Source organism: Anolis carolinensis, chromosome 3, assembly GCF_035594765.1.
Source record: "Anolis carolinensis isolate JA03-04 chromosome 3, rAnoCar3.1.pri, whole genome shotgun sequence".
Taxonomy (NCBI): Eukaryota; Metazoa; Chordata; class Lepidosauria; order Squamata; family Dactyloidae; genus Anolis; species Anolis carolinensis.
In genome coordinates this window covers 277,586,444-277,598,761 of record NC_085843.1, presented here as the reverse complement: position 1 = coordinate 277,598,761, position 12,318 = coordinate 277,586,444, and the positions used below count along the sequence as shown (strand labels likewise).

The 12,318-nt window shown below is 43.3% G+C and overlaps 1 protein-coding gene across 1 annotated transcript in view; it reads right to left on the bottom strand.

The window, feature by feature from the left end:
• Positions 1 to 1,957: 1,957 nt before the first annotated feature.
• ephb3 (EPH receptor B3) overlaps positions 1,958 to 12,318 on the bottom strand; it is a 116,461-nt gene continuing 106,100 nt past the window's right edge. The window contains exons 9-16 of the mRNA XM_008118225.2: positions 11,893 to 11,945; positions 10,657 to 10,779; positions 10,296 to 10,543; positions 9,260 to 9,475; positions 7,415 to 7,564; positions 7,117 to 7,310; positions 6,657 to 6,812; positions 1,958 to 3,251 (exon numbers count right to left, since the gene is read on the bottom strand). Coding sequence (XP_008116432.2) covers positions 3,143 to 3,251; positions 6,657 to 6,812; positions 7,117 to 7,310; positions 7,415 to 7,564; positions 9,260 to 9,475; positions 10,296 to 10,543; positions 10,657 to 10,779; positions 11,893 to 11,945 — 1,249 coding nt within the window. The 3' untranslated portion in view covers positions 1,958 to 3,142. The remainder of the gene's footprint in view (positions 3,252 to 6,656; positions 6,813 to 7,116; positions 7,311 to 7,414; positions 7,565 to 9,259; positions 9,476 to 10,295; positions 10,544 to 10,656; positions 10,780 to 11,892; positions 11,946 to 12,318) is intronic.

The following is a 12,318-nucleotide window of genomic DNA, read 5'->3' as shown; positions in this document are numbered from 1 at the left end:
CTGGCTGCTTCTTGCCTGGGGGAATCCTTTGTTGGGAGGTATTAGCTGGCCCTGATTGCTTCATGTCTGAAATTCCTCTCTTTTCTGAGTGTTGTTCTTTATTTACTGTCCTGATTTTTTGAGTTTTTTTGTTAATATTGATAGCCAGATTTTGTTCATTTTCAAGGTCTCCTCCTTTCCGTTGAAATTGTCCACGTTTGTGGATTTCAATGGCTTCTCTGTGTAGTTTGACATGGTGTTTGTCAGAGTGGTCCAGCATTTCTGGGTTCTCAAATAATATGCTGTGTCCAGGTTGGTTCCTCAAGTGCTCTGCTATGAATGACTTCGCTGGTTGAATTAGTCTGCACAACCTCTGAGGATGCCTGCCATAGATGTGGGCGAAACATCAGGAGAGAATATCTTTGGAACATGGCCATACAGCTCCACAAAACCACAGCAACCCAGTGATTCCAGCCATGAAAGCCTCCAACAACAAATAGATTTAAACTGTTTTACCTTTGATAGAAGCGGGGGGAGAGAAGAGGAGGAAGGGCTCCAGCACCAACAATTCTGCTGGGCCCCCACCATTTTGGCCTCGGCCTCAGTCTCAGCCAGATGTTTGTTTACTGTCAGGCTGAGCTAAGCCTCACTACTTGCTTCCACAGCCTCCCCAATAGGACCATAGATTTAGGAAAATAGACTCATGCAGACAAGGGAACATTTAGGTTTCTTCGCTCTCCCTCCTCACCCCACAGGAAACATTGCAATTACATTTCATGGTGCCTTAGATTTGGTGAAATGCAATGATGATAACATCATAATAATAATAATAATAATAATAATAATAGGATTTAAAGATCGAACTGCAAAGACTCTGGCACAAGTCAGTAAAAGTGGTCCCAGTGGTGATCACCATGCTGGATGCAGTGCCTAAAGACCTTGGCCAGAACTTGAAAACAATTGGCGCTGAGAAAATCATCACCTGTCAGATGCAAAAGGCCACCCTACGGATCTGCACACATTATTTGCCGATACATCACATAGTCTTAGAGACTTGGGAAGTGCCCAACGTGTGATCCAATACAACGGCCAGCACAGTGATCTTGTTTGCTGTTTACTAATCTTTTTGTGTATATTATAATAATAATAATAATAATAATAATAATAATAATAATAATAATAATAATAATAATTATTATTATTATTATTATTATTATTATTATTATTATTATTATTGTGGCCCAAATGATTCATTGGAACTTATGCCTCAAGTACCACCTCCCTGCAGTAAAGAACTGGTGGGATCACAAACCTGCAAAGGTTGTGGAAAATGAACACGCAAAGATACTGTGGGACTTCCGAATCCAGACTGACAAAGTTCTGGAACACAACACACCAGACATCACAGTTGTAGAAAAGAACAAGGTTTGGATCATTGATGTTGCCGTCCCAGGTGACAGTCGCATTGATGAAAAACAACAGGAAAAACTCAGCCGCTATCAGGACCTCAAGATTGAACTTCAAAGACTCTGGTAGAAACCAGTGCAGGTGGTCCCAGTGGTGATGGGCACACTGGGTGTCGTGCCAAAAGATCTCAGCCGGCATTTGGAAACAATAGACATTGACAAAATTACGATCTGCCAACTGCAAAAGGCCACCCTACTGGGATCTGCACGCATCATCCGAAAATACATCACACAGTCCTAGACACTTGGGAAGTGTTCGACTTGTGATTTTGTGATACGAAATCCAGCATATCTATCTTGTTTGCTGTGTCATAATAAAATACAATAATAATAATAATAATAATAATAATAATAATAATAATAATAATAATAATCCCCAGCCAAGGGAAAGTAGGGGAAGACAAGACTGTATAAAGGGTGAAGGAAGAACCAAGGGGAGGGGTTTTGCCATTTTGTGTGTTGTGGCTCCCATACAAGAGGCAAAGCGAGAAGGATCAACCGAGAGACTCAAGTAAAATTGTTATTGCCTTTATTCGGCCCATGCCCTCTCGCACGGTCCAGATGGCCAGTACACGCACTCGTACACATGCAAGCTCGCCCGCCGCTCCGAGAGGAAGCCCCTTTCGCCCTCTGGCTCAGGGCCGCATAGGCTTTCGGAAGAAAGCAACAACAACAACGGGAGAAAAAAAAAGAACCCCAAAAAAATAAAATAAAAAAGAGAGAGAAGTGTTCCAGTCTTTTTGGCAGCAATCACAGCGTGTGTCAAGAAAGGGATCCGCGGAGACGGGCGGGCGGTTCACAGAGCCTGTGCCTTCCTGCATAAAACATGAAGCCGGGAGAGGCGAGGAAGGAAAACCGTGCCACGGCTCTCAGCCTTGCTCCGCTTGAATCCCGCTGGGCCGGCCGACTGCCTTTTTAATGTGCGGATGTCCGTCCATGTGATCTCTGTGCAAAACACGTGCTGATGGGCCCCTGGAAATGCCTAGAAATGGCCCCTGGCTTCGTAGTTCCAATGTGCTGGGCCTAACTGAATCCACCGCAGTCTCCCTGAAGGCGGAACTGGCACGATTGTCTCCGTCCACATCGAGGGGGTGGGATCCCTCCAGATCCTCCTCCCTTTCCCCCTTTCCAACAAAGGTGCCGACATCCTTCATTCGTCGGCAGGAGTCGTCTTTTCCTCGTTGCAGGGGATGGAGGTGGAGAAGTCACCAGAGCAGGTGCCCAGAATGGCACAGACAGAGATCTCGGGGAGTGTCGAGTTAAAAGAAACCCAAGGGTGCAGAAGAGCTGACCACCGTGGCACCGTTGGAGGGAGACGATGGACGCCGGGATGAACAAAGGGGGCAAAGGCAGGGAAAGAGGTCCACCCCATAATCTGTCTTCAATATGAAGACTCTGCAATGCTGGCGGGCCGTTCAAAGCACGCAACAGCAAAAAAGGGGGAAAGGAAAGGGGGAAAGGCAGCGTTCCTTCTTGCCCCTCCTGGAGTGCCTTTAATCTCGCTAGGGTCACCCTAGTCCATGCCAGCACTGGGTCTGTTGAGAAGCCGCACATAAAGGGGTGGGTTGAGGTCGGAGGGAGGAGGAGGGAGGCGGCCCCCTCTCAGCCCCCAAACTCTGGAAGTTGGTTAGCACCACAAACTAGAATCCAAGGGAGATTTCCCAGCGGGTCAGTTCCAAACCCAGAGTCCTTGGTTGTCAAACCTGAACCGGCAACGTCTGGTTCATTTGTAACCTCATGTCCTGTATGCTGCTCAGGATTTTCTTCTGATGTCCTGCTAGCGTCACCCCTATCCTGAGCAAGTCCCTGGGAAAAAACAAGAGGAGGAAAGAAATCAGCTGGATTGCAGAACCCAAGTGGCCAAGAGTGAGCATCAGCATTCTGTGGCAGAGGCGGCTAAGGGCCTTGTCAAACTACAACTCCCATTATTCCACACCATTAAGACATGGCAGTGAAAGGGATATCAAACCGCATTAATTCTACAGTGTAGATGCAGACACGGTCGGCTTTCATATCCAGATTTTGTATCCATGGAGTCAACTATATATGGCTTGAAAATACTCCCCTCTTCCCCCCAAAAAATCCTAAAAGCATACCTTGATTTTACCATTTTATAGAAGGGGCACCATTTTACTATGTTATTTTATATAATAAGATTTCAGCATCCATAGATTTTGGTGTACACAGGAGGAAGTGGAGGTTCTGGTACAAAATCCCAGTGGATATCAAGGGTCAACTTCATGTTAAACTCTGATCAGGGCCCTGAAAAGATTCAGTTAGGCTGTATTTTGGTCAGCAGTCTTAATTCAGAGGCACATACTACCTGGATATGTGTGTGTGTGTGTGTGTGTGTGTGTGTATATATACACACACACACACATACCAAAACCAACTAAAGGTTCATTGACACTGAATGCAATTTGATATTACTTTAAATGTCTTGGCTCAATGGTATGGAATATGGGAGTTGTAGTTTAGTGTGGCACCGGCACTCTTTGGCAGGGAAAACCATGGACTTTGACCATGATTCCATACCACTGAGCCATGGCAGTGTCCATTTTAACTGTGAAATATCCTTCCCCATTTCGGCCCATGTTGCACGTTGCCTGGGTTCTATGAATTAGTCTCCAGTGTTAACATTGTATGTTTTATGTTGATTTTAACGATTGTTTTTATTGTAATTGATGTTTTTATTGGATAACTGTTTTATTGCTGTGTTTAGATATTTGATTGTTTTATCAGGCAAGGCCCCATGTAAGCCGCCCCGAGTCCCTTCGGGGAGACGGGGCGGGGTATAAAAATAAAGTTATTATTATTATATTATTATTATATGGCAGTTAAAGTGGTGTCAAACTGTGTTTGTTCTACATTATAGCTGTCGAACATGGAAGGAAACTGCTGAAGAAAGCCTTGTTGGATTAAACTAAAGTTCCATCCAGCTCAGTACCCTGATTCCAGCTCCTGTAAGCAATTTACTAGCCCTGTAAATGTAGTCTACAAAATGCATTAAGCAATGGTAGAAATGGTAGAAAATTGGGTGGGAGGAAGGATTTCCAAAGCAAAGCAGAGAGAATTCACTCTTCCCCAAGTCTTTGCCTATCTGCATATTTAAAAGAATTATGTGAAATAAAATGTGTCATTTATCAAAAACCTATCGAGGTTCAAAACTACATTTTAAGAAAAGAACACTTCTGACATTTGCAAAAGCGAGAGGGCACAGTCAAGAATGCCTTGGGGCATAATTAATTTGTGCCAAGTGATCCTTCCTGAATGTAAGCACTCTTGCTGAAGAACATCAAAACCACTCTGCCGATGCATTAGGTCAGGGTCCACCTAGTCTGGCATTCTTTGAATTCTTCACAAGCATCTCAGCAAGGAAGGAGATGATCCACCCGAAGTTGGCCAGGAGACAACAATCTATACTTGCCCACACATGGTTTGGAGCATTCCTAAACCCACTGGAAATATTTGAGACTGTTGTTCAGGTGCCGGACAAGAAGTAAGAGGGAAATCCTCACCCGTCCAGCAACTGGGTGAATGAATATGGGGAGTACACTTCCAGTTTTACCCACCTCACAGGATTATTGTGAGGCTAAAAAGGAAAAAGAAGATCTTTTGGCCTTTAGCACCTTATGTTAGCCCTTAGTATCTGCTATATACAATGGCAGAGTAATATGGTGCCTCTAATATAAAATGGCAAAATCAAAGTTTGCTCTTTGGATTTTAGCTTTTTGGAAAATGTTCAAGTCTTGGATGGTTGAATCTGTCGATACAGAATCCATGGATATGGAGGGCCAACTATAATATAATGTTAATGCCTGAACTTGCAAGATACAACTAGAAAGGTAGGACAGACAGCTTGCAAGCCATAAAGCTCCCCAGTCTTGTCCAAGTTCAACACAGAAACCTTGGAAGGCCAGGAGCAAGGACATGAAAAAGTTTTTTTTTTATTATCAATTCTCAGAAATCCCTTGGAAGTTGTTGTCTAAAAAATTATTTGTTTCAGACCCTTTCTCAAGTTTTGGAAGAAAAGCAACTTGTATTGATTTCAAAGAAACCAAAGCTGTCAATTAGCGCTTTCCCAGCATACTGACAAATTCAGTTTGTCACATTTACTTGAAAACATGACAATCTAAAATCACATTTTCCTGGTCTTTCTTGGGAAATAGTTTTGCAACGTGTCCAGTTTTGTTTTTTGCACATTTTGCATTTTGAGTCTCGTCTGTGAATACTATGTTTGCACAAAACATAGCATTTTGTTCAAAATACATTTCCTTGACCCAAACATATGATGTATCCATGAAAAATAGAAATCTTTTCCCACAAAGATACATTTTGTACAAAACACCCTTCTTTCATTTGGAGCCAAACTAAGATTTTTGAAAAAAGATCTCAAAAATATGAAAAATGATCAAAAGATCCTCAAATTCTTTTCTGATTTCTCCTGAGCAAAGTCTGATTTCTTTTTCATGTCAATGTGCAAGAACATATCAAACGACAATTTACTGTATTTATTTGATTCCATTGATTGTAAGACTCTGGAGTATGACTTAGATTGCATGGTTTTAATTGATGTTTTAATGTTGCAATTTCTAATTGTTTGGTTTTATTACGTTGTTTAGTTAAGGTAAAGGTAAAGTTTTCCCCTGACATTAAGTCCAGTCGTGTTTGACTCTGGGGGTTGGTGCTCATCTCCATTTCTAAGCTGAAGAGCCGGTGTTGTCCGTAGACACCTCCAAGGTCATGTGGCCGGCATGACTGCATGGAGCACCGTTACCTTCCCGCCGGAGCGGTACCTATTAATCTACTCACATTTGCATGTTTTTGAACTGCTAGGTTGGCAGGAGCTGGGGCTAACAGCGGGCACTCATTCCATTCCCGGGATTTGAACCTGGGACCTTAGTTACTGATATGTATATCTGTACTTGTGGCATCAAACCATTGCCTTTGTAAGGCCGCTCTAAGTGAGGTTGGGGTGAGAAGGGCAGGGTATAAGTGTGGCAAATAAATAATAAATACTAATTTCAGTGCCGTCAACAAAAAAAGAGATAGATAAGTAGATCACTCACAATTCTAAGATGCACCCCATTTTTAGAGATGTTTATATGGGGGAAAAGTGTATCTTAAAGTCAAAGCAATATGATATATCCTTATTTGAGAAAAGTATGACTGAGTGCTCAATGAGCAGGGCCTCCCTATTCTGATACTTACTCCGCGGTCATTTGGGCCACCAGGTCGAAGGAGGCAAAGCCAGCGTTGACAAAGTTCTCCTTGTACCGTCCCATTTTGATAGCGTCCAGCCAGTCGCCCACAGTAGTGAAGGTAGTATAGTCTGGCACAGTGCGATCCAGGAGTGGCTGAGACACGCTGCGGAGGGTGAGAGAGCCCAGAGGTCAGGCAAGGCTCGAGGGGGGAAGACAGGGCTGCGGGTGGCCAGTCGCAAAAACAGGCCTGGCAGTCACAAAAGGCTACGGGGGCCATCCGCTTTTCCCTGTCCACCCTTTGCGCTCTTCGCTTAGGCCCTGGCTGCCGCCTGTCTCCAGCCCCCAAGGATATATCCAATGTTTTTTTAATCCGCCATAAACCATGAGAGCTAGAAACTTGACTCTACTAGTCCAGACACAGCAGGTTGCCTGTGCTTGGAGAGGGTGAGGGGGCAAGCGACACTGACCCAGACTGCACGCTGGCGATGACCTTGAGGCTGGCGGCGTTGCGGATCAGTTTGTCCAACGTGTTCACTATCTGTGCAAACTTGGGGCGGAGGTTGCGGTCGCGCACCCAACAGTCCAACATGAGCTGGTGCAGCGCCGTGGGGCAGTCCATTGGGGGCGGCAGGCGGTAATCTTGCTCTACAGCGTTGATCACCTATAAGAACAAACGGAAAACATTCCTTGGTCACTTGGACCTTGCTCCTGATCTTCATCATCCTGAAAAACCCACCCCTCCCGGACTTTCAAGGCCATACTTACATCCTGGTTGGACATGTCCCAGTAAGGCCTCTCCCCGTAGGACATGACTTCCCACATGACGATCCCATAACTCCATACATCACTGGCAGAAGTGAATTTGCGGTATGCAATTGCTTCCGGAGCTGTCCACCGGATTGGGATCTTGCCACCCTGTGGGAAGATACAATTGAGACAATTAATGCATGACCAACCTCAATGTTTCCCCCCATTGCTTGGACATCTTGGAAGATTCAGGAGTTTTGGACAACTGGCAGAGGCTTCAAAAGCACATACAGTAGAGTCTCTTATCCAACCTTCACTTATCCAACATTCTGTATTATCCAACACAGTCTGCCTTTTTAATAATAATAATAATAATAATAATAATAATAATAATAATAATAATAATAATAATAAAACTTTATTTATATACCGCCCTATCTCCCAGTTGGGACTCAGGGTGGTTTCCAATCATAAAAACAAACACAAACATTACATAGCAACAATTAGTAGCCAATGTTTTTGTAGTCAATGTTTTCAATACATCGCGATATTTTGGTGCTAAAATTGGTAAATACAGTAATTACTACATAACATTACCATGTATTGAACTGCTTCTTCTGTCAATTTGTTGAAAAACATGATGTTTTGGTGCTTAATTGGTAAAATCATAACGTAATTTGATGTTGAATAGGCTTTTCCTTAAGCCCTCCTTATCATCCAACATTTTCACTTATCCAACGTTCTGCCAGCTCGTTTATGTTGGATGAGCTAGACTCTACTGTATATATGGCTTATAGGCCACACACCTTCTGTGAAAGCAGAATGCACAATTCCTACCTGGGTTAGGTGCACATGCATTTTTTTTAAAGCCCTGTTATATATTCGTGTGACTGTAAATGTTTAGTTTTTTTTAAAGATGAAGGAAAAGTTTATCAAATATACTCATGTGTAAGTTGAACCTTTTTTTTAAAGGAGTAAATTTATAAACACATCAATGTGAGTAATTTTCTTCACTACTTTGCTACTTTGGGAATGTCTAGGAGAAAAAAATGGCAGCGGTAAAAGCTCTTTGTTGCTTCCCTGCTGCTGTGGTGAATGGAGAGGGTTGGTACTTCTATTAGATTCTCCCAGGACATACTAAGTCCTTTCCCTTCTCAGTTACGCATTGGGGGTGAGAGGATTGTTTCCTCACCACTTGATCGGTGTGCCTGCTAGCTTCTTGCTGTTGTTGTGGTCACTGCGGACATCCCCAACTCAATTGAAGAGGAGAAGCCAGAACTTGGCTCCTGTTCTGGGTTCTTCTCTGGCTTTCATAGAATGCTCTTCTCTTCTTGCCTGGGCAGCAGAATGACTATGGTAGGCCTGAGGATTGGTGGAGGCAACCCAAAGTCCTGCTCCACTATGGCATGTGTCTGTCACAGCCATCCTGCTACCCAGGAACCAGAGGAGAAGAGTGTGTCGCTGCTGGAAAAAGAGCAGGAGTGAGAGCTTGAAGCCTTACTGGACCAAGAAGTGGATGGTGGCAATGGCTGCAGCAACAGTGGTACTTGAAACAGAAGATAAGGAGGAGAGCGATCTTCCTTTTGTACTGGTGCTTCCCCACCTCCACTGAACGATCCTTGACTTATCCATGGGTTGAATCAAAATCCAAATTTTGGTCCCAAACACTACCCTTGACTTATACACAAGTATATATGGTTAATCTCTCCACCAACCCATAATGTGTTCTGGGCTTAGATCAAAGGCATGCATGCTTACTTTACAGTAGAACAGAAACAGCTGCATTAGTTCCATACTATATTAAAAGCACAGTTTGAACTCAAGAGGGAAGGAGTATGGCATGCCACTGTGATATCCACATACCAGTGAGCTGGTGTAGGTGGGGTCTGTAGGGTCATCTTCTAGAAAGCGCGAGAGACCAAAATCAGACACTTTGCAGACCAGGTTGCTGTTGACGAGGATGTTGCGGGCTGCCAGGTCCCGGTGCACATAGTTCATCTCTGAGAGGTACTTCATGCCAGCTGCGATGCCACGTAGCATCCCAACCAGCTGGATCACAGTGAATTGTCCATCGTTTAGCTGTTGGCACAAAGATGGAGGTCAGACAAGTACAAAAATCAGCCCTCTTTAGCTCTTAGATGGAGCTGAAAGTTCATCTCCCCATTAAGAATTCCATATCTCTCCTACTCATTGTAATTGCTGAACTATTAGAACACAGACATATTACCCTTTGATCTCTCAAAAGCCCAGGAGTGGACAGAACTTGAATGATATTTATAATTTCAAGGTATTAGCATCAAACACTTGATCAGGTCTCACATGGAGCTAGGGAATCCTGTGATAAGGTCATCAGAGGTGGAATTTTGAAGGCAGATAACAAGAGTTACCATCACTTTTCTAGACTACTAGCTAACTCAGAATGTATCACATTTCTGGTAGAATGTATCGCTTAGGAGCTAGGCTTGTTTTTGATGCTTCAAAATCTGTACTGCATCCTTCGACTAAGATTCCAGATGGTCTTCTGCTCCTTTTCCCAATCAGCTTGGGGAATACATTTTCTACACTAAAACTTTCAGAATCCTACAGCCAGCCATTGGACAAGGAGATTGTGGGAGTCAGGGATTTGTAGTTCTCAAACCCACAAACCCATCCTCTTCATATTCTGGCTATAATGTATCTGCCTACTCATTGATGTATTGTTATCTGACTTGAGAAGCAATAGAAAACACAAAAAGCCACAACACATGTTGGCCTCGGGTTATACTGCCAGTCTAGTTACAGGTACTTTTGTTTTTTCAAAAAACATGTTGTAAGCCCCATTGGGTACAACTTTGTGGAAAAGCAGCATACAAATAAATGGAAGATATGAGATGGGAAGGGATGCAGATGTTTTTCTTACCCGCAGGAATGAGTCGAGCGCACAGTTCTCCATGAACTCTGTAACAATCATGACCGGCCGGCTTTTGGTGACCACACCTTCCAAATGTATGATGTTGGGGTGGTCAAACTGCCCCATGATGCTGGCCTCGCTCAGGAAGTCCCGCCTCTGTCTCTCTGTGTAGCCCACTTTCAGTGTCTTGATGGCCACAAAGATCTCCCGCCGGCCTGGCAGCTTGAGACGACCACGGCAAACTTCCCCAAATTCACCTGGGCAGAGGGGACAAGAGAGGAATATCAAGGAGATGGTCGATGCCGCTCTCCAAATTCTGCCACTCTCCTCTCTTTGTGAACATGGCTTGGGCTTGTAGCAAGGGACTTGCCTGCTCCAATCACCTCCTCGATTTTCACACATGAGATGTCAATTTCCTTGGCAAATTCTCGGACAGCTTCGTTTGGGTCCTCGTAGGTGAAGGGGTCAATATAAACCTTCATCCCTGGAGTGACTACAAAGACAAAGAGGATATTGGTTTTGTACATGGCAGAAACCTCCAGCAGTATAGAAAATGGAATTTAAGATTTGTTCATGTTCAGGTCTCTTATCTTCTTCTTTATTATTCTTGAGACAATGTCTGGCACCAAACTGTGTGTACCAAATTGAATTGGTCCACCAGTTTTAGAGACTCATGATTCGCTTAACAGTTCTAAAGGAGAAAGTGTTCTGAGCCTCCTGGAGAACTTTTTCACATTAGGATGAGGACGAAAACTGGCCCCCACTTACAAAAAAACTTGAATGCCAAGTCTCATAGAAATTGAAAAAGCACTACCAACTGTCAAGAGTGGACCATATTTCCCAATATAGGACTGCCCAGGCTCTAAGATCCTCAGGACAAAACATCTTCTCCCAGTCCTACAACCTTTAGAGGAATGGATGGTGTGGATGCAAGACAGAGCCCTATTAGTGGCTGCCCCAGGACCAAGAATTTCTTTCCAGGGAGGTGACCTTAGTTCTGTTCCTTGGTGTCCTTCAGATAGGACACAAACTCCTTTTTATCCCAACAGGCTTTCAAAATCAAAGATTTTAAAGGGCTTTTGAGTGGGTACTGTACTGTTTTTAATGATTTTTTATTTCTTCAAAATGTATGTCAATATTGTTAATAGCTTATTCTATTTTAATGTTAATCTTTGTATGGTCATAACTATACTGTACCCATCTTCAACTGTAGGCTGTGTTGGCTCCAAATTTTGACAAAACAGGTGGGGTATAAGTGTGTATAGAGTTGGACCCCTATCTGAGTACTGGCTATTAAGGTAGATTTCATGAAGGCACTTACAATTGTGGCAAGAGTTACAAAGTTCATAACGTTAGATTAGAAATTTGTGCTTCCAATAGAGAATGCTAGCCAAAAACCGTAACAATGGGGAGATCCAAATGTGAGGATATTTAGTGCCATGCAGAAGTTATAGTGAAGTATTTGTTGCTATAGTGCATTGTTATACATGAGTATGAAAGCTAGGCCTTGCATTGCTTCACCAATATGTAAGTAATCAGCATCTATAAGGCAAACTTTCACATGCGTGAGAAACTCTGCCATCTCTATGCCCAGGTTGATACTCACTGTACTGCTGGAGTTTCTCTGTATACTCTGAATCCGTACTGTTCTGTTGCTTCCTATCAAAGAGAGACAGAAAGAAGAATCAAACATACAGCAATTATCCTAGTCATCTTCTCACCAAGATCTGAACACCAGGTTGCACACTTATTTGCACATACACACCCATGAACCAGAGAGAGCTGTCATCTACTCTGCCATTTCCCCAAGAGTCAGACATTTATTCTAGCATTACAATTTACATGTCAACATTCAGAGTTAACAACTGCATGTTCAGGTCTGTCTGTTATCCACACACAAGCATTAACACATGGATAACAGCTGGGAAGAATCTGAAAAGCCCCAGAAAGAGTTTGTGGATTAAGAGTAAAAAATGCATGGCTCTTCTAATGGTGTCGAACTGCATCTTCCATTATTTTTATCATAAGATAT